This window comes from Lactuca virosa, chromosome 8 (assembly GCF_052849685.1).
Source record: "Lactuca virosa cultivar CGN04683 chromosome 8, Lactuca_virosa_CGN04683_v6, whole genome shotgun sequence".
NCBI classification, from domain to species: Eukaryota; Viridiplantae; Streptophyta; class Magnoliopsida; order Asterales; family Asteraceae; genus Lactuca; species Lactuca virosa.
In genome coordinates this window covers 262,365,306-262,385,177 of record NC_136433.1, presented here as the reverse complement: position 1 = coordinate 262,385,177, position 19,872 = coordinate 262,365,306, and the positions used below count along the sequence as shown (strand labels likewise).

The 19,872-nt window shown below is 38.5% G+C and overlaps 1 protein-coding gene across 1 annotated transcript; it reads left to right on the top strand.

Moving 5' to 3' along the window:
• The first annotated feature begins 203 nt into the window (after nt 1-203).
• LOC145131484 (uncharacterized) lies at nt 204-2,250 on the top strand. The gene is made up of 3 exons (XM_079066164.1): nt 204-774; nt 871-1,491; nt 1,961-2,250. The coding sequence occupies exons 1-3, from the start codon at nt 204-206 to the stop codon at nt 2,248-2,250; spliced, it is 1,482 nt and encodes a 493-aa protein (XP_078922290.1).
• Nucleotides 2,251-19,872: the final 17,622 nt, after the last annotated feature.

Below are 19,872 nucleotides of genomic sequence, written 5' to 3'. Positions count from 1 at the left end.
TTGAGAAGTGGAAAAAACCCGGAGAAAGTAGTTCAAAGAAGAAGCCAAGGGAAGAAGAGGAAGAAATAGAGGTCATTCCCATTGAGTATCCTATAGTCAAGAATGATGCACAAGCCGGAGTTCTAAAGAAGACTATTCCCCTAGTAACACCAATAGCCACTCAACCGCCATTCCCCTCCCGACTTGCAACTTCAAAGAAGAATATGGAGGATAAAGAGATTTTGGACACCTTCCGAAAGGTGGAAGTAAACATCCCTTTACTTGATGTCATCAAGCAAATCCCTAGATATGCAAAGTTTTTGAAAGAACTTTGTACCAACAAGAGGAAATTAAAGGGAAATGAGAAAATTTCAATGAATGAAAACGCATCCGCGGTTTTACAAAGGAAACTTCCACCCAAATGTAAAGACCCGGGAATGTTTACGGTCCCTTTCAAGATTGGGGATGTCACTTTTAGTAGTGCCATGCTCGATCTCGGTGCTTCTATCAATGTCATGCCATATTCGGTGTATGAATCGTTGAATGTCGGACCTCTAAGTGAAACCGGTGTCATAATTTCTCTTGCGGACAAATCAAGTGTCTTTCCTAGAGGTGTTTTGGAAGATGTCTTAGTGCAAGTGAACCAATTGGTCTTTCCTACTAATTTCTATGTGATTGATCTAGATGATCTAGTGTCCTCCAAATCGGCTCTAATCTTACTTGGGAGACCATTTTTAAAGACGGCTAGGACGAAGATCGATGTGTATGCGGGAAGTTTGACAATGGAGTTTGATGGTGAAACAATAAGTTTTAATATTTATGATGCCATGAGATATCCTAGTGATGTTTCATCTTTGTACTTTGTTGATGTTGTTGAGCAAATAACCCAAGAATTGTTTGAGTTATCCCATGGTGATATGTTGGAGATGATCCTAAGCAAGGGGTTCGATTGTGGGAAGCTAGCCGAGCAATTAAAGCTTTATTCTTTGGATCCGGAGGTTGAGAGGTTGGTCAATAATTTAGAGGTGAAGAAATCTACAAGATTTGATGTCAAGCAAATTGAGTTGCCCCCATCCCATATGAAGTTGTCTCCATCCCTTGTTCAACCACCGGAATTGGAATTAAAGATCCTACCTCAACATTTGAAGTATGCTTACATGGGCAAAAATGAAACACTTCCGGTTATCATATCGACCCATCTAACCGAATTTGAAGAAGAGCAACTCCTCAAGGTGTTGAAGGAACACAAGGAAGCCATGGGTTTGACGATTGCGAATATCAAGGGATTGAGCCCGTCCACTTGCATGCACAAGATTTTGATGGAGGATGAGTGCAAGCCAAGCCGGGATGCACAAAGGAGATTGAACCCGCCTATGATGGAAGTTGTCAAGAAAGAGATATTGAAGCTCCTTGATGCGGGAATGATCTATCCAATCTCGAATAGCAAGTGGGTGAGCCCGGTGCAAGTTGTACCGAAGAATACGGGAATCACGGTGGTCGAGAACAACAAAGGTATGATGGTCCCCACCCGTGTGCAAAACGGGTGGAGAGTATGTATTGACTACCACAAACTCAATGCTAGCACAAGAAAAGATCATTTTCCATTACCTTTCATCGACCAAATGTTAGAAAGGTGGCCGGGAAATCTCACTATTGTTGTCTCGATGGGTTCTCCGATTTCCACCAAATCCCGGTGGCACCGGAAGACCAAGAAAAGACAACCTTTACATGTCCATTCGACACTTTTGCATACCGGAGAATGCCATTTGGATTGTGTAATTCCCCGACCACTTTCCAACGTTGTATGGTTAGTATTTTTTCAGAATATGTCGAGAATATAATTGAAGTTTTCATGGATGACTTTACGGTATATGAAAACTCGTTTCAAGAATGTTTGACCAATCTCACCAAAATTTTAAAAGATGCATTGAAACGAATTTAGTTCTAAATTTTGAAAAATGTCATTTTATGGTAAGTCAAGGTCTTATTTTGGGTCACATTGTGTCAAAGAAGGGAATTGAGGTAGATAAGGAAAAAATCGATGTTATTCAAATCTTACCTTACCCGACTTGTGTTCGGGAACTTCGTTCTTTTTTAGGTCATGCCGGATTCTACCGAAGGTTCATCAAGGACTTTTCAAAGATAACAAGACCAATGTGCCAACTCTTGCAAAAAGAGGTTGATTTCGAGTTCAATGAGGCGTGCAAAGAAGCTTTCGACAAGCTCAAGGAATTGCTTACATCTGCCCCCATCATACAAGCACCAAATTAGGATCTCCCCTTCGAGATCATGTGTGATGCAAGCAATTATGCTATTGGCGCCGTTTTGGGTCAAAAGAATGGAAGAGCCTCCCATGTGATCTACTATGCATCGAGGACACTAGAGAATGCTCAAAGCAACCACTCTACCACGGAGAAGGAGCTATTGGCCATAGTGTTCGCTTTGGAGAAGTTTAGGCAATATCTACTTGGCACCAAAGTTATAGTGTATTCGGATCATGCAGCTCTCAAGTACTTGATGACAAAGAAAGATGCAAAGCCAAGACTCATCTGATTGATATTATTATTGCAAGAATTTGATTTGGAAATCCGGGACAAGAGTGGATGCGAGAATCTTGTTGCCGACCACCTAAGCTAGATCACTTCAAATGAAACTCCTCTCCCGTTGCGGGACGAGTTTCCGGATGAGCATCTCTTTTCGCTTACTCAATCTATTCCTTTCTATGCCGATATCGTTAACTTTTTGGTCACAAAAGGTATCCCGACAGATTCACACGTTCTCAAAAAGATAAATTGAAAAGTGATGCAAAATACTATGTGTGGGATGAGCCTTATTTGTGGAAACATTGTCCCGATCAAATCATTAGGCGATGTGTGCCCCAACAAGAACATCAATCCATTTTGCAATTTTTTCATGAATTTTCTTGTGGGGGACACTTCGGACCTAACCGAACCTTGAGAAAGGTTCTTGAGTGTGGACTATTTTGTCCAACCATGTCACGCGATTGTTATGTGTTTTGTAAAAGTTGTGAACGGTGCCAAAGAACGGGGAACATTTCACAAAAAATTCAAATGCCACAAAATCCAATACTTGTTTGTGAAGTTTTTGACGTATGGGGGATTGATTTCATGGGCCCATTCCCCGTCTCATTTGGCAACGTTTATATTTTACTCGCGGTTGACTATGTCTCTAAATGGGTTGAGGCCAAAGCCACGAGATCGGATGATGCCAAAACGGTTATCGACTTTTTAAAATCTAATGTCTTTGTGAGATTTGGTGTACCTAGGGCGTTGATTAGTGATCGAGGGACGCATTTCTGCAACAAGATGATGAAGGCTTTATTGAAGAAGTACAATGTGACCCATCACGTCTCAACCGCCTACCACCCTCAAACGAATGGTCAAGCGGAGGTTTCAAATCTTGAAGTGAAGAGTATTCTTGAGAAAACAATGAATCCGACAAGAAAGGATTGGAGTTTGAGGCTCGATGATGCCTTGTGGGCCTACCGGACCGCTTACAAGACCCCGATAGGAATGTCCCCATTTAGGTTGGTTTTCGGAAAGCCGTGCCATCTTCCCGTTGAATTGGAGCACCGTGCATTTTGGGCGGTCAAACAATGTAATTTCAATATTGATGAGGCGGGAAGATATAGGAAGCTTCAACTCCAACAGTTAGAAGAGTTGAGAAATGACTCTTATGAGAATTCTAGAATTTACAAGGAAAAATCGAAACTCTTCCATGATAATTCCATCACCCGAAAGCACTTTGAACCGAGGCATAGGGTCTTACTGTACCATTCACGATTGAAGTTATTTCCGGGCAAGATAAGGTCAAGATAAATTGGGCCCTTTATTGTGATAAAGACCTTTAACCATGGGGCAGTGGAAGTTCAAAGCGAAAAGACGGTACAAATTTTCAAAGTCAATGGGCACCGTTTGAAGCCGTTCTATGAAGGTTTAAATGCTAATGCTCTTGAAATCATCCATTTGGATGTCCCGAAGTGTTGAAGTGTGCAAGGAGGACGTCTCGCCAAAGGCGTTAAAGAATGACATTTTTGGAAAGCTATGCTTTCATCCTTTTTCAAAATCCAATAAAGTATTTTAAAAGAATTTTTGGGATTTTGAAAAATAAAATTTTGAAATATTTCATCTTCATTCCCGCTTTTGTTTCAAACTTTTGTCAAATTTTCAAAATCGGGCCTTGCGGGAATCATTTTGGCCTAGAAATCAGGTTTTTAGAAAAATAAGATTTTTGACCCACAGGAAGGGCCCGTGGACCGCGTGAAAAGTATGAAAATGAGCCCGCGGCCCGCGTAGAAGAAACAAGCTCCAACTCGTTCAGCAAGCGCGGCCACCCCGCGACCCGAGCTGTGCCCGCATGAAGGATCAGAAGCTTTCGAGTAAACTAGACGCGGCCAAGACGCGGCCCGCGGCTAGCCCGCGTGGGGGTTTCCAACACTTGGCAATTTTTTTCATCGATTCAGCTAACGCGGCCAACCCGCGACCCGTGCCTTACCCGCACAGAGATTCAGAAGAAGTAGAACTTTCTCGAGCAAGTAGATGTGGCCAGCACGCGACCCGCGCCCTACCCGTGTGTTGGTCGTTGACTGGATTTTTAATGGGTTGAATCATGTTGACCAACATTAACCTTCTTTGACTTATGTTGACTGGAGATTAAAGAGCAGCCTTCTCATTTCTTGCCTCCATTGGTTCTAATTTTTACCCCCTAATATCCTCTTATCTCTCAAGAACACCCAACCTCCATTGAAGTCCCACACAAAAACTTGATTTCCCGGAGTTCTACCGGTCGGAATCCCGCGAAACCACCGCCATTCTTCACCATTTTTCATCCTCTACAAACCCCACCCAAAATTCGGTCCGATATGTGGTTGGAATTCCGGGCGCCACCACCACCCACCGCCACCTTCTTTCGTATTTTCCGGCCAACTCTGACCACCATTAGAGATTCCGAGCACGGGGTTTTGTTTCTCTTCTCAAGGGCTTTCTAACCATACCAATCTTTCCCCAAAACCTCACCAAAAATTTTCGCCCGTTTCCAAGTGTCGCCACTCTAGTCGCCGGAAAATCACTTTGAAGCTCGTTTTTGGGGTCGTTATAGCAATTCAAGCGTCAAAAACGGAGCAAAATCATAATCTTGGGGTGTGCCTTGGAGAATCTCTTTGTTGGTTCCAATTCCAATTCCGCTTCCACAATCCGTCTCGGGTATAAGCAAATTGGGTACATTCGTTCCTTTGACTTAATTATTTACATCTTGAATACGCATTTGTTGTTGGAGTTGTGCTGCCATCCTTATGGTCTTTAGTGTGATTTGCAAATTATTGTTGTCAAATTTTTGTCCCGTGCCACAATGTCTAAGCGTGCCAAAACCGGACCTAGTTCATCTAAGGGTGGGTCACAAAGCAAATCCAGTGACCCCCCATTTCGTTTGTTGAATCGTGAAGACCGCAAAACATATGACTTTCTCGTTTCCAACAAGCGCAAAGTCAAATCAACAAAGTTCCTCCATAGAGAGTCTTTTGAAACTCTTGGAGTGAGGGAGTTCAAGCACTATTTGACAACATTGGCTGGGGTCAGTTTCTTCATAATCGTGCAGCCACCTACGTTGAGCTGACCTTGGAATTCCTTTCCATACTCCGCATTGATGACGATACGAACATCGTCACCTTCCAGATGCTAGGCTAGAATAGATCATTTCCATTTCGGGTCGTAAATTCTCTAATGGGTACCCCGGTGGACCACACTTACTCCTAACAGGATCCTTGGCCCGCCACGTTTAACGAACACCATTTTTGGCAACAAATCACTCACGAATCATGATATTCATCATCTTCCTCCAAGGCTTCCTCAATAATTCATCCATGTTTACATCTGGCCCACTGAGTGCTTACATGCACCATTTTTGCCCGCTCCGAAGTGGGTCAAATTTCCAAAGCTGAATTATTTTTTCTTTGGTACATGACTCGTGAAATTGGACCCAACCCGGATTTTGCAACATTCTTCTTCACCAAATGTTACAATCTCATCACTATGGACACCGGGGACATTTTTATTGGGGGATTGATCACCCTTATTGCATCTCGACCCCCGCTTCAACTTCATCTCTCCACCCTTCCATTTGAAAAAGCGACCGGGCCCTCTCCCCTTGACATCAACGCACTCCGCTGGATGCATATCATCTGCAAATCAGTCCGTGGTCACATATGGAACCTTGATGGTCAGCCATACCTCATTCTTGCTCACGAGTATGTAGGGTCTTTCGAACCAACCGGACCCGAACAATGGGTCATTCCAATAGACTACCCTCCTCTTGTGGATCATGAAGATGACCATTTTCAGCCTCCACAACATTTTGACCAGCCTCAGTATTAGCTACAACAGCAGCAGGGGGGACACGAGATCCCATCATAGCCCCCCCTACTTTCTTCGATTAGTTCGCCACAATGTTCTCCACCATTTAGCTCATCGATACTCAGACGCAGGAGAACACCCGAGCCATCCAGGATGTGGTGACCCGTGTTGATCGGCTGGAGCAGTTCGTCCCACCCACTTCTCGCCAGGTCCAGGATATGTGGGATTACCACTACCGCCACAGACACTTTCCACCGCCCGACCCTCCGATTTAGGTCATTTCCGCCCTTTCCTTAAGCGTTGACGACAATGCTTGTTCTTAAGCTTGGGGTGGGGCATTTCCTTTTCCTTTTACTTTTTCATGAATTTTTTTAGTTAGGTTGCATTTCATTTTAGTTTTAAGCTAATTTGCATTCATTTTTTTTTATAAAATTCGAAAAAGATTTCATTTTCCTTTTTTTACTTTCTATTTTTGCATAACATTTAGCTTAGGTCATTAGCATTCATGCATTTTTTTCCTCTGTTTATTCTCACCCCCTTGGATGCCATGGAACAGGTTCACAGTTATTGTATCATTATTTGTCCAGGATCTTGTTGCTATCTCACCCATCGAACCGGTACCACTAGCTGCAGCTTGGGACTTTATACTTGGGATCAGATGCTGGAAGCTTAAAGGGGTAAGTGATCATGGCCATGTAGTTTCAAGAAGAATTATGCATGCAATACTAACAACTGTAGGATATACTATAACAATAGATGTTCGTAGTCCTGCGGTCCATACCGCTGAGAGGACCACACTTGATCATGTTTGAACCGTTAGGATGAAGCACTAGTGCTTGTCCCCGAGTAGAATCCATATGCGATCTCTTTACATCACCATTTTTTTTACGATTTTCTTAGGATTCTAGAGAGTCTTTTAGTCCACATTTGGACATTTTCATATTTATGCTCCACACATGGTCATTTTCACAACTTAGACCATTCAGATACTATTATTACCCTTCGGTTCCACTTAAATAATTCTGGGAACCAAAATTTGAGTCAAAAGTTTTCTTGATAAAAATTTCAATATGTTAGTGCTCTACCTTCAAGTATATGTTTTTACAAAAAAAAAAAAAAAAACTCAAGCAAATTCCAAGCGGCTATTATCTTATTTGGGTGACCGGTTCAATTATTGAACAAATTTTCCTACATTTTGGTCACCCGACGTTTGATATTCATTTATATAGGTTTGTTTTATTGTATATAGATCGAGTGGTTTTTTTTCGCAAATTGGTGATGTTAGGGAGACTGTCGAGTCGGATACTACGTGAGGTTTGGGCCAACACTAAGTGAACTGATTCCTACAACGGTGCCCGCGCGATAGAACCCAATCACACTTGAGAGTGGCCGACAGACATGAGATCACACAACATTCGTGATAAGAGTGTACACTTAAAGAAGAGCTCCACGCGAGCCCATCCATATGCTCTCTCCCTACTACAAATGTTCTTCATTGTATGCATGTTCCATTGGGGCTGCGACTGACCATCCCTCCTTACTCACCTAGAGGAGTTGTCCTGGATGTGGTTTATGGTTCCATTATCATCGAATGAAAAAATCGTGAGACAATAGAAAGATCAATTCTGACCATGTTGACTAACTGTGATCAGGTTCTATGGCTTTATCCATTCTTTTTATTTTTCTTAGGATATTTCATCCCAAGTTCATTTTAGTTTTGTCTTACTTGAGGACAAATAAGGTTTAAGCTTGGGGTGATTTGATAGTTTCATTTTATTTACTTCTTTTTATAGTTTATTTTAGCACATTTCATTCACATTTTAGTTAATTTCCATACATATTTTCCTTTTTGTTATTTTATGACCATTTCGGGTACTTTCTAGTGTCCTGAGCATAATTGCAGATTTTTCGAAGACTAGCGGAGCAGAATCTTTGGAAGGCGATTGGACTTGGAGGACAACGAAGATTTTGGGCTTGATGGCTATGGAGGTGATTCATGGAGTGGGATTGTCAATTACTTGAAGGCTTGGAAGAATTGAACTTTAATTTGCAAGGTGCGAGAGAATTTTCGAGTGTGTGGAGATCGATCATCGGGCGTTTGCGGAAGCTATGAGTGATTTGGAGAAGGCAAATTGGGCTCAAATTGAAGAAATCTTGAACAAAAATGGGCTAGGAACTGATCGGGCTCAAACTGGGAAAATGGGCTAAGTTGTGAAGGCCCAAGACTTGAAGAAAGCCAAAAAGCCGTCACCCTCACGCGGCCCGCGTATGGTTTCCACGCGGCCCGCGTGTATTCCTGCAGGGGCATTTTTGGAATTTTGTGTGGAGCTCTATATTGGGAAGGTTGGTGTGCCTCTTTAGCCTTATCTTGGACATCCGAATTTGGCACATTCTCTCTGGAGTTTAGAAGACTTTTGAAGGCCAAGAACACCTCAAGAACATCATCTTTTCATCTCTTGATTCTTGTTAAATGTTGGGTACAATCTTTACTAACTTTGTTTTTTTTAAGTTTAGCCATGCTTGGCTAGACAAATATTGGTTGACTTTGGTGAAATCCTTTGACTTTTTGGTTGAATGTTGAAGATTCCATGAACTTGTGTTTGAATCTTTATGAGAATGTTTTATAACACGTTATCAACACGACTCTACCATAGAGCTCTAACTCCTTATTACCCTTGTCATTTTCAGGTATGTATTTCTTTTTTATAAGTTTACATGTATATTGCTTACAACTTATTTTATGGAATTTCTTAACTAACAATTGCTTAACATACAAGTCTTTATTTTGATTAGTATTTTCACAATGGAAAACCATGCTAGAGAAAACTTTCTCTACTTTTCATGCCCCTAACATGCTCCTTTAGCAGCAATACCATGAGAAAGGTTTAATTTTTTTTAATTAATCTCATGTCTTCTAGTGGCTGAACAAAACAATGAACTATTGATAAAAAAATCACCATCACGCCCGACCGGTTCTAGTCCATTCCCTGAAGTGAATGCAACATCATATAATCATAATAGCCATGGGTCTAACCAAGGTCGCGGAGGTCGTCATAATTATCATAACAACAATAATAAGATTGCAAGTAACCACCAAAAGTTGGAAAATAACAAAAACCCACATCCTAATAATAAAAGTGGTCAAGGCAAAACGAAAATTGAAAATACTTGTCACCGATGTGGAATGACCAATTGTTGGTCTCGTACATCAAGTTCTCCAAAGCATTTTGTTGATCTTTATCAAGCTTCTCTAAAATCTAAAGAAAAATAAAATATCGAAACAAATTTTATTCAAAGTTATTTTCACCAAGATCAACCAGAAATGACAAATTTTAATGTTGCCGATTTTCTTGTCTACCCAAAAGGGACAAGTAGTGTTATGTATGGTGATGAAAGGTGAGGTATGTTATGAATTCTCATTATAGTGGTGCATAACTACACTCATAAAACTCATAATAATGTTTGCTATAATGCTCACTAATTATGGAGAGTAATGAGAGAATATGGAGAATCCAATAGTCATTCACTAAATAATAATTCATAACTATATATATATATATATATATATATATATATATATATATATATGAGGGTTCAATTGAGAACAAAGAGGTTGAGAATGAGAGAATGAATTTAGGCCACTCATTTCGAATCTGCCGCTTAAGCGCTCCAGCGTAGTGGGCTGATGGAACAAGCCATAGTCATATATGAATACGTATATGGATATATATATATATATATATATATATATATATATATATATATATATATATATATATATATATAGATGTATATATGTATACATCTATATATATATATATATATATATATATATATATATATAGATGTATATATGTATACATCTATATATATATATATATATATATATATATATATATATATATATATATATATATATATATATATATATATTCATATATGAATAAGTGTATTCATATATGAATGAGTGTATTCACATATGAGTATGTATAATCATATATGAATAAGTATAGTGGAACTGATTATTCATATATAAATATGACGGCGGTGGATGGTGGCGAAGGTGACGATGGTGGTTGGTGGTGGTGACGGTGGTGGTTGGTGGCAGAGGGGATGTGGTAGATTCATATATGAATACACTTAGATTTGTATTCATATATGAATATTACCCATCCTCTGTCGACCCGGTACGCCAAAGCGTTTTGCGGCAAAAATAAATGATTGGTTGAGAATGATTCCCCCATTCTCAACCATTTTTATTTTCTGAATTGAACTTACCTCTCTCTCTCTCTCTCTCTCTATATATATATATATATATATATATATATATATATATATATATATATATATATATATATATATATATATATATATATATATATATATATATATAGGGCTAGGTTCATGTGTTTCTTACATTTTGTGTGCTAGAATACACAAATATGAAGTTAGTAATATTAAATAATTATTTAATTAAATAAAGATATATATATTAAATGATTTCCATAATTGTATGTATATTAAATGATATCCATAATTATAGTTTTCTTTCTATGGAAACTATTTAAATTTGTCATTAATGTAAGTAATAACATTCTTCCAGAATGAATTCACATCTAGGTATTCATATATCGGTTCGTGCTTTGTTTATGGACCCAGTCGCTTAAAATACAATAAAATTGCATGGAATATGAAGAAAGAGAGTGTATTCTACTAGAATACACTCTCATTCTGTTAGAATATACTCCCATTCTTCTACAATACACTCTCATCCTCCATGTTCTAAGCTACTTTGTTTTATTTTGAGTGAGTGGCTCATGAAACAAAATACGAACCTATACATGAAAAACTAGATGCGAATCATTCTGAAAAAATATTATTGCTGATATTAATTTAATTAGTTTCCATAAAAAAAGAACTATAACTATGGATATCATTTAATATATATATATATATATATATATATATATATATATATATATATATATATATATATATATATATGGAAATCATTTAAATATATCATTGTTTAATTAAATAATAATTTAATTTTTACTAAGTTCTTAATGGTCATTCTAGCGCACAATAGATGTGAGAAACATTTGAACCTAACTCTCTCTCTCTCTCTCTCTCTATATATATATATATATATATATATATATATATATATATATATATATATATATATATATATATATATATATATATATATATATATATATAGCATCCCAATTTTCAGGTATGAATTTCAAGAATTTTTATACATCATCTAAGGCCTACTCGACGAGTTGGAGGCCCCAACTCGTCGTGTAGAAACTGATCAGGCCGCGTGGTTTATGGAACCTACTCGACGAGTTGGAGGAGTCCAACTCGACGAGTTGAGGCTGTGCATGAAAACCCTAAATTTTAGGGTTTGCACCCTATTTAAAGGACCTTAAGTCCCCTCACCGGTCTCCCTTAGAAGTTTACAATCCATAGAAAACCCTAGTTCGAGTCTTATACCTTCTTGAATGTGTGTGAGAGCCTTGGAGTGTGATCTTGGTGTGGTTGTAAAGGAACTTGGAGCATGAAAAGGTTGGTGCAAAGGGAGAAGCAGTAGATCCGACATCTACTCTGTGTTAGCAACCATTTGGAGGTAATTATTAGTCTAGATTCATCATTAACTCAAAGTATACTTTCATGATCTATCAAGTAAGGAACAACCAAGTAGGATCATATCGGAGGTAGGGTCTGTTTGGTATACGAAGTATACTGTTTGGAAATCCCACTTTAAACACCTCACTAAATCACAGCCTAGACATCATCCCCATAAGTAGATCAATCAGTAAAACGACTTTGAATAATTGATAAATCTTATTTAGAGGTTTATAATAACGATATTATATTTAAACATAAGCTATATTTAAAGTAGGGTAGGCATAACTCACTTATATTGGAGTTTAGCGAAGAGTCGGGCTCTGCGCGGATAGAGCTTCTAAGTCGAATGCTCTTCTTCTCGGGGCCTTGTGGCGCTTTGGGACTCGCTACTAACTCCTAAGAAAGGCTGGAGAAAAGCCTTGAGGCTTTGGGGGTATTTGGGAGAGAAGTTGAGAAAAGGTGTGAAGAAAAATGAGGAAAAACGCCTCTATTTATAGGCTGCCAGTGCCGAGTACGCTGAGCGTACTCAAGAATTACGCTGAGCGTAATGGGTTTATAAGGGTTACGCTAAGCGTACTCAAAATTACGCTGGGCGTAATGTGCCACGTGTAGCGATCTCATGCAAAGCCGTGGGGAAGAAGGTGCGGCTCAGATTGCGCCATGTGTCACTCGCTGGTTACTCTAAAAACTAATTATCTTCTAAAATCTGTAACTTTTGCATACAAGCTCTGTTTTTGACGTTCTTTATATTCACGCATAGGTGGGATTGTACTATACAACTTACTTTTATACTCCATTGGCTAATTTTGAATTTATTTTTTAATTTACATTTTTTATAGGACGGGACAGGAAAATTTTGTTAAAAATTCATAACTTCTTCATCCGACGTCCGTTTTCATCTGTATTTTTACCATTGAGCTACTATTAACGAGACCTTCTATTCTCGTTTATGTTATGTCAGCTAAAAATCGGTCGATCTAATATTCGAATTCCGAGCTGTATACTGTTTTGTGAAATCTTAGAAAAATCATAACTTCCTCATACGAAGTCAGATTTTGATGTTCTTTTTATGCACGCTCTCTGTGTAACATATACTACAACTTTCATTTAGATATATAAGGCTAAAAAATAGTTTATCAAAAATTCACTTTTTACGATTCCCGGTGTCGTGCCGGTTTTGCCGTAAAACTTCGACAGGTCATAACTTCTTCGTTATAACTTGCATTTCGGCGTTCTATATATGTATGGAACCTTTGTGACATATACTATAACTTGGTTAATATTATTTATTCTAAATAATATTCTATCAAAAAGTCATTTTTGACGCTTATTGTCTCTAAATTGACAATCTCTAATATGCGGGCGTTACAATTATCTCCCCCTTAGGATGATTACGTCCCTGTATCATCAAAAAAACAGGGCTTGTATAATGACTCCATACGTTATCTATTCATGCTAGGTAACAAGCGTAACTTCTATGTTCCTTCAGATGAGTATCTAACTTTGGGACTTCTTGATCGCTGACGATGCTCAATCTTACATTCGCTCTCTATCTCGCGTTGGACTTTCAATCGTAAACTTCGATTTGAAAAATCAATCTTCATTAGAGACTCCTTCTTCTTCTTAACAAACTTAATTTAAGAGAAGTTCCTTACTTCGATTATCATGACAGACCGATGGGTCATGTTCTAATGACCTCTCATCTTATGATGCAACGCTTAGACTCAGGTCTCTTAGAGTCAAATTCCCGAATTGAATATACCTTTCTTCTTGTTCTAATGTTATATAATCACATTGTAGCACTCTAGCTACAAGCTTCTTACTTTAACGGCGATCACGATAGTTCTATTGATCGCTTCTATTATCTTTCACTTCAAGCTTCTAGCTTAAGTCAGATGTTACATCGAACTTGTTTCTTTAAACCACGTAACATACCTATATTAGTCGGACTCAATTTGATATGACCACTAGGGTCGGATTAATAATCATCTTCTTAGTAATTACCGAAACGATGGTAATGACAAACATGAACAAAACGGAATCAATTACTAGCTTCTTGGTAACCCTGTGACCTTCCCTGATCCAAGTGCGAGTCATGTGCTTCCGGTAGTATAGGCCTCTACTACCATTCACACCTACTCATACTCATCCCAAGTATTGTCTCGCAGTTTTTCCAAGTCATCATTCAAGAATTTCACATAATCGTTTAACACATCAGATAACATAACGAAGCTTTATATTATTTCTTGAAACGATTACATAAATGTTCAAGTTCAACCTATACTAGGCCTCTAATAGGCCACACCACATGATACTATCCACATGGTTACTTCATAGATCCTTATTCCTGATCCCTTGCATTGCCACCTACTTCGTCAAGGATCATCTGGATTGCTCTTGCCTTTGGCCTTGGCGGCACATTTGGCTTTGCAGCCCCTTCCTTATTCGGGCAGTCTTGCTTGAAGTGTCCTTCTTCACCACACTTAAAGCATACTTCTTTCTTGGCTATGCATTCGTTGGCATAGTGACCAGTCTTCCCGCATTTGAAGTAGGTCACCTCTTTAGAGCATCTCCCAACGTGTTTCCTTCTACACTTGTCGCACCATTGTGCTCCTTCTTTGAACTTCTTCGAACCATACTTCGAGAATTTTCTCTTCTCGTCGGACCTTGAATATCCTTCAAACTTTCTCTTCTCGCCAAATTCAACCTTGTTGCTGGCTCTACTCTTGATCATTTCCTCAACAGACTTAGCAGCCAAGATAGCTGCCTAAAGAGTAGGTACCTGGCGTACTGGCAGAACATATTCCCATGGTAGTCCCTTTGTATGCTTATTGATTTTCGTCAGCTCGTCAGGGAAAATGCGTAAAGAAAATTCCATCTTGTCAGCGAAGGCATTGGTGTATTTGTCAATAGACATGCTGCCCTTCTTCAACGTTAGGAATTGGTTCTCTAGCTCTAGCAGATTTTGGGCCGAGTAGAACTTTTGTTTGAAATGCACCAAGAACTCTACCCAAGTCAGTTGCAGTGGCCCATTAAGGCTCATGATCTTTCCTAAAGTGTTCCACCAGCGAACAGCGCCACCCCTGAACTGACGCACTGCATATGTGGTTTGTAGCTTGCCTTTGCATCCACATGTTATAAAAGCCAACTCCATATCCGAGATCCAGTCCATAACTCCGATTGGATCCTCTTTCCCAGTGAAAGTCGATGGTTTGCAAGTTGTGAAGTCCTTATACTTGCATCCGTTCCTCTCGATTCCTTCGTCTTGGTTGTTCCTCCTAACCACTGGCAATTCATCTTGACCAACAGTCCTACTGTAGTTCCCTTCCTCCAATTGTCCGTCATTCAGTTCTGGTTGTTCAACAGGCATTGTAGGTTCATCCCTATTGTTCATTAGCAATTGCCTCATCTCTTCCCTCTGTTCGGCCATCATAGCTCGAACCATGGCTTGTACTCCAGCCATTGTGATTGGCTCAGGTGAAGCTGCTACCTCTGGAGCACGTTCAATCACAAGTCGCTGATTAACATCTCCGTTAGCATTTTCGAGTTCGCTTCGAGTTCTTACCATGTCTATCTATACATCAATTTAAACATTCGGTGTACAGTGACGAGAATAGGTTAATTTTATTTACGATAGACGTATAAATCTCCTTGTTATTTTGAAAAGTTATATGCCAGTTCTAATACCGTAATTAAACGTTTAGAAATATGAACACATAAAGTTTCTAGATCTGGTCGGCAACAGATCATAGATCCAATCAAATAATCACAAATCATTTAGCACATAAAAGCATTTTAGGCATCCTTCCCTAAATAAGCTAGTACTTGTTTCTATTCAGGTGTACTACCTAAAATATATTAGACACACTCCTCACGATCAGCGCTTAGCATTCTAAGTTTAAGTCTAGCAATAAATCCTTATTCCTAGTTCGCGTACACTAATGCTCTAATACCAACTGTGACATCCCCAAATTCACGGTCATTTTAAAATTTTTATTTATGCTTATTTTAAAATCAGAGTAACCTTTTAAAGAAAAGTGTTGCGAAATTTGTTCTCAGAAAAACATGATAAATATATTATCAAAGCATTTCCGAAGAAATGTATTTTATTCCTTTTTAAAACTTTGGGATGTCATCGTCAATATAGAAACATAAGCATAAACAGACCTTACATTCATTTACACTAGTGAGCTACATCTCCTTCGTCTCTCAGTGTAATGTAGCTTCATATCGACACCTGTGATACAAATAAACTTAGTGGGTTAGGTTGGGAAACCTGGTGAGTACATAGGGGTTTCAATCCCACAATGTTATATCATATATATAATTGAGAACTCACAAAATATACAATTTCACCATATATATATATATATATATATATATATATATGTATATGTATATATATATATACATACATACATACATATATATATATATATATATATATATATATATATATATATATATATATATATATATATATATATATATATATATATATATATATATATATATATATATATATATATATATATATATATATATATAAGCAATTCTTACCCCACCCCGTCGATCCTCACAACGACACTATCCATACTCTCGGACCTTAAAATTTATCTCTTTACTTAATCCATACTCCCGGATCTAATCCATGCTCTCGGATCAATAACTGTGCCCATTCCATACTCTTGTACCAGGGACAAATGTCTAAATCCATACTCCCGGATTAATGTCAAATAACTTTGTCCTATCCATACTCTCGGACTAAAGACAACTGACTATGTCTTAATCCATACTCCCAGATTAATGACCACTGACTATGTCTTAATCCATATTCCCAGATTAATGACAATTGACTATGTCCATTCCATACTTTCGGACTAGGGACAAGGACTGTGTCTAATCCATGCTCCCGGATCAATGACATATTTTAAAGTTCTATTCTCTGTGTATAACTCACTCGTACTCATAAGAAGATACTACCCAATATTCCCCATAATTAATTTAGGTTTACTCTTTATCCTAAATCATCAAATATAATAAGGTATGTTCTTTAACACGTATTTCAGGCAACATCAAATAACTCGCAAATAAACATATATTTAATACTTCAATCAATACTTGTATTAAAATCATGTTCATGAAAGGGACTATGCACTCACTTGTTAAAGTGATGATTCCAAACTCGGGCAGCGCTTCGCTTCTAACGATTCTATTTTCCTTCGACGAAGCCTAGCATTATTATTGCTAAATTTTAGTCTAATATTTATTGCGACTAATTATTAGTCTAGATTCATCATTAAATCAAAGTCTACTTTCATGATCTATCAAGTAAGGAACAACCAGGTAGGATCATATCGGAGGTAGGGTCCGTTTGGTATACAAAGTATACTGTTTGGAAATCCCACTTTAAACACCTCACTAAATCACAGCCTAGACATCATCCCCGTAAGTAGATCAAGCAGTATAACGCCTTTGAATCATTGATAAATCTTATTTAGAGGTTAATAATAACGATATTATATTTAAACATAAGCTATATTTAAAGTAGGTTAGGCATAAGTCACTTATATTGGAGTTTAGCGAAGAACCGGGCTCTGCGCGGGAAGAACTTCTGAGCCGAAAGCTCTTCTTCTCGGGTCATTGTGGCGCTCCGGGACTCGCTACTAACTCGTAAGAAAGGCTAGATAAAAGCCTTGAGGCTTTGGGGGTATTTGGGAGAGAAGTTGAGAAAAGGTGTGAAGAAAAATGAGGAAAAACGCCTCTATTTATAGGCTGCCAACGCCTAGTACGCTGAGCGTACTCTAGAATTACGCTGAGAGTAATGGGTTTTTAAGGGTTACGCAAAGCGTACTCAAAATTACGCTGGGCGTAATGTGCCACATGTCGCGATCTCATGCAAAGCCGTGGGGAAGAAGGTGCGGCTCAGATTGCGCCACGTGTCACTCGCTGGTTACTCTAAAAACTAATTATCTTCTAAAATCTGTAACTTTTGCATATGAGCTCCGTTTTTGACGTTATTTATTTCCACGTGTAGGTGTGATCGTACTCTACAACTTTCGTTTATACTCCGTTGTGTAATTTTGACTTTATTTTTTAAGTTATATTTTTAACAGGCGACAAGAAAAGTTCGTTAAAAATTCATAACTTCTTCATCCGACGTCCGTTTTCGTCTGTATTTTTACCGTTGAGCTACTATTAACGAGTCCTTCGATTTTCGTTTAGGTTATGTCGGCTAAAAATCGGTCGATCTAAAATTCGAATTCCGGGCTGTATACTGCTATGCGAAATCTTAGAAAAATCATAACTTCCTCATACGAAGTCAGATTTTGACGTTCTTTTTATGCATGCTCTCGGCTTAACATATACTACAACTTTCATTTAGATATATAAGGCTAAAAAGTAGCTTATCAAAAATTCACTTTTTACGATTCCCGGTGCCCTGTCGGTTTTGCCGTAAAACTTCGACAGGTTATAACTTTTTCGTTATAACTCGGATTTCGGCGTTCTATATATGTACGGAACCTTTGTGACATATACTATAACTTGGTTAAGATTATTTATGCTAAATAGTATTCTATTAAAAAGTTATTTTTGACTCTCATTGTCTCTAAATTGAGTAGCCCGAATCTGCGGGCATTACACAACCCGATGGTTGAGAGCCTGGGGCATTTCAACCCGATGGTTGATTGGGCCCATAGTATGCTGTTACTATATGTGTGTTATTATTGTGCTAGTATTTTGGGGGAACTCACTATGCTTGATGCTTATGGTTTTAAGTTTATTGTTTCAGGTGCTTCAGATATTTTTGGCAAGGCGAAGGCGTGACCGTACACATCTTCACGTTTTGGATTTATGATTTCTAGGAAACTATGATAATGTCAATGTTTTGAAAACTATGATTGAAAGGGATTCTGATTTTAAACCAATGTTTGGAATCAACGGTTTTTTTGTAAACACTTCTATAGATAAAGGGTCGTTTTGAAAAGTTTAAATTTTGTTGAAAATTTTTGAATATTACAAGTTGGTATTAGAGCCTTGGTTTGAGTGAATTCAAGGAACAATCGTGTGAATACAGTCTTAACCAGGGAAAATGATTTTCAAAAAGATTTTCAAATGGTTTTCAAAATACTTAAGGAGGATGTGATGTGTACGATCAGCCGGAGCCAGTAAGTAGACCCCAAAATACCATACTGTTATTTGATATTATGATATGTTAGAACAACATGCTAGTGATTGGCTAGGGATCTTCAGGAATTGCATGATAGAATTGCCTGATTATGTGATGCCTTAGTTCCTATAGAGTTTCCTTGTTTGGCTGTTATGTGACACTTTCGCATGTGAACTGGCTACTGAATGGATACACTAAGTCACATGCTACATGGTTTAAAGGATCTTAGGCTGAAGGGTTGGGTTCTGCTGCACAACTCTCATTTGAGTCTAACCGTTGTGGGATCGAATCTTTTAGCCTAAGATTGCTTAAACTGTGGGGCATGTGATTGTATTCATGCGATGGTCATCTGGCACCAATGGAGGGTCGTGTGGCAAGTATGGTATAGATGAGTCCTGTGGGGTCAGCCGGCCAATCGCGTTATTGGATGGGGTAGCGGTGGTTTCCCTGGATTGGGCGCGATTCATAGCTGGTCGGCATAAGGAAGGATTAGCCACTCTTGAGAGAGTGAGGGCATGGCAAGGATGCGCGCGAGATGTTGGGAGTCCGAGATTGAGGATTTCGCACGAGGATATGTCTGGTTCTATTGCATTTTAGTGCTAGTCGGCTTCTCTGCTCGAATGCTGCTTGCTTTGTGATTTGTGGGACCCAAGTTGATGAGAGTTAACCACCAAATGAATACATTAAATTACATGCTATGAGGGTTAAATAATCTTA

Bases quoted from the DNA above. Each gene is read 5' to 3' on its own strand.
- LOC145131484 (XM_079066164.1), top strand. From the start codon at position 204: ATGGAGGATAAAGAGATTTTGGACACCTTCCGAAAGGTGGAAGTAAAC. The intron at 775-870 runs GTGAAACAATAA...AAATAACCCAAG, and splicing joins TTTGACAATGGAGTTTGATG to AATTGTTTGAGTTATCCCAT. The intron at 1,492-1,960 runs GTATGATGGTCC...TGGTAAGTCAAG, and splicing joins GGTGGTCGAGAACAACAAAG to GTCTTATTTTGGGTCACATT.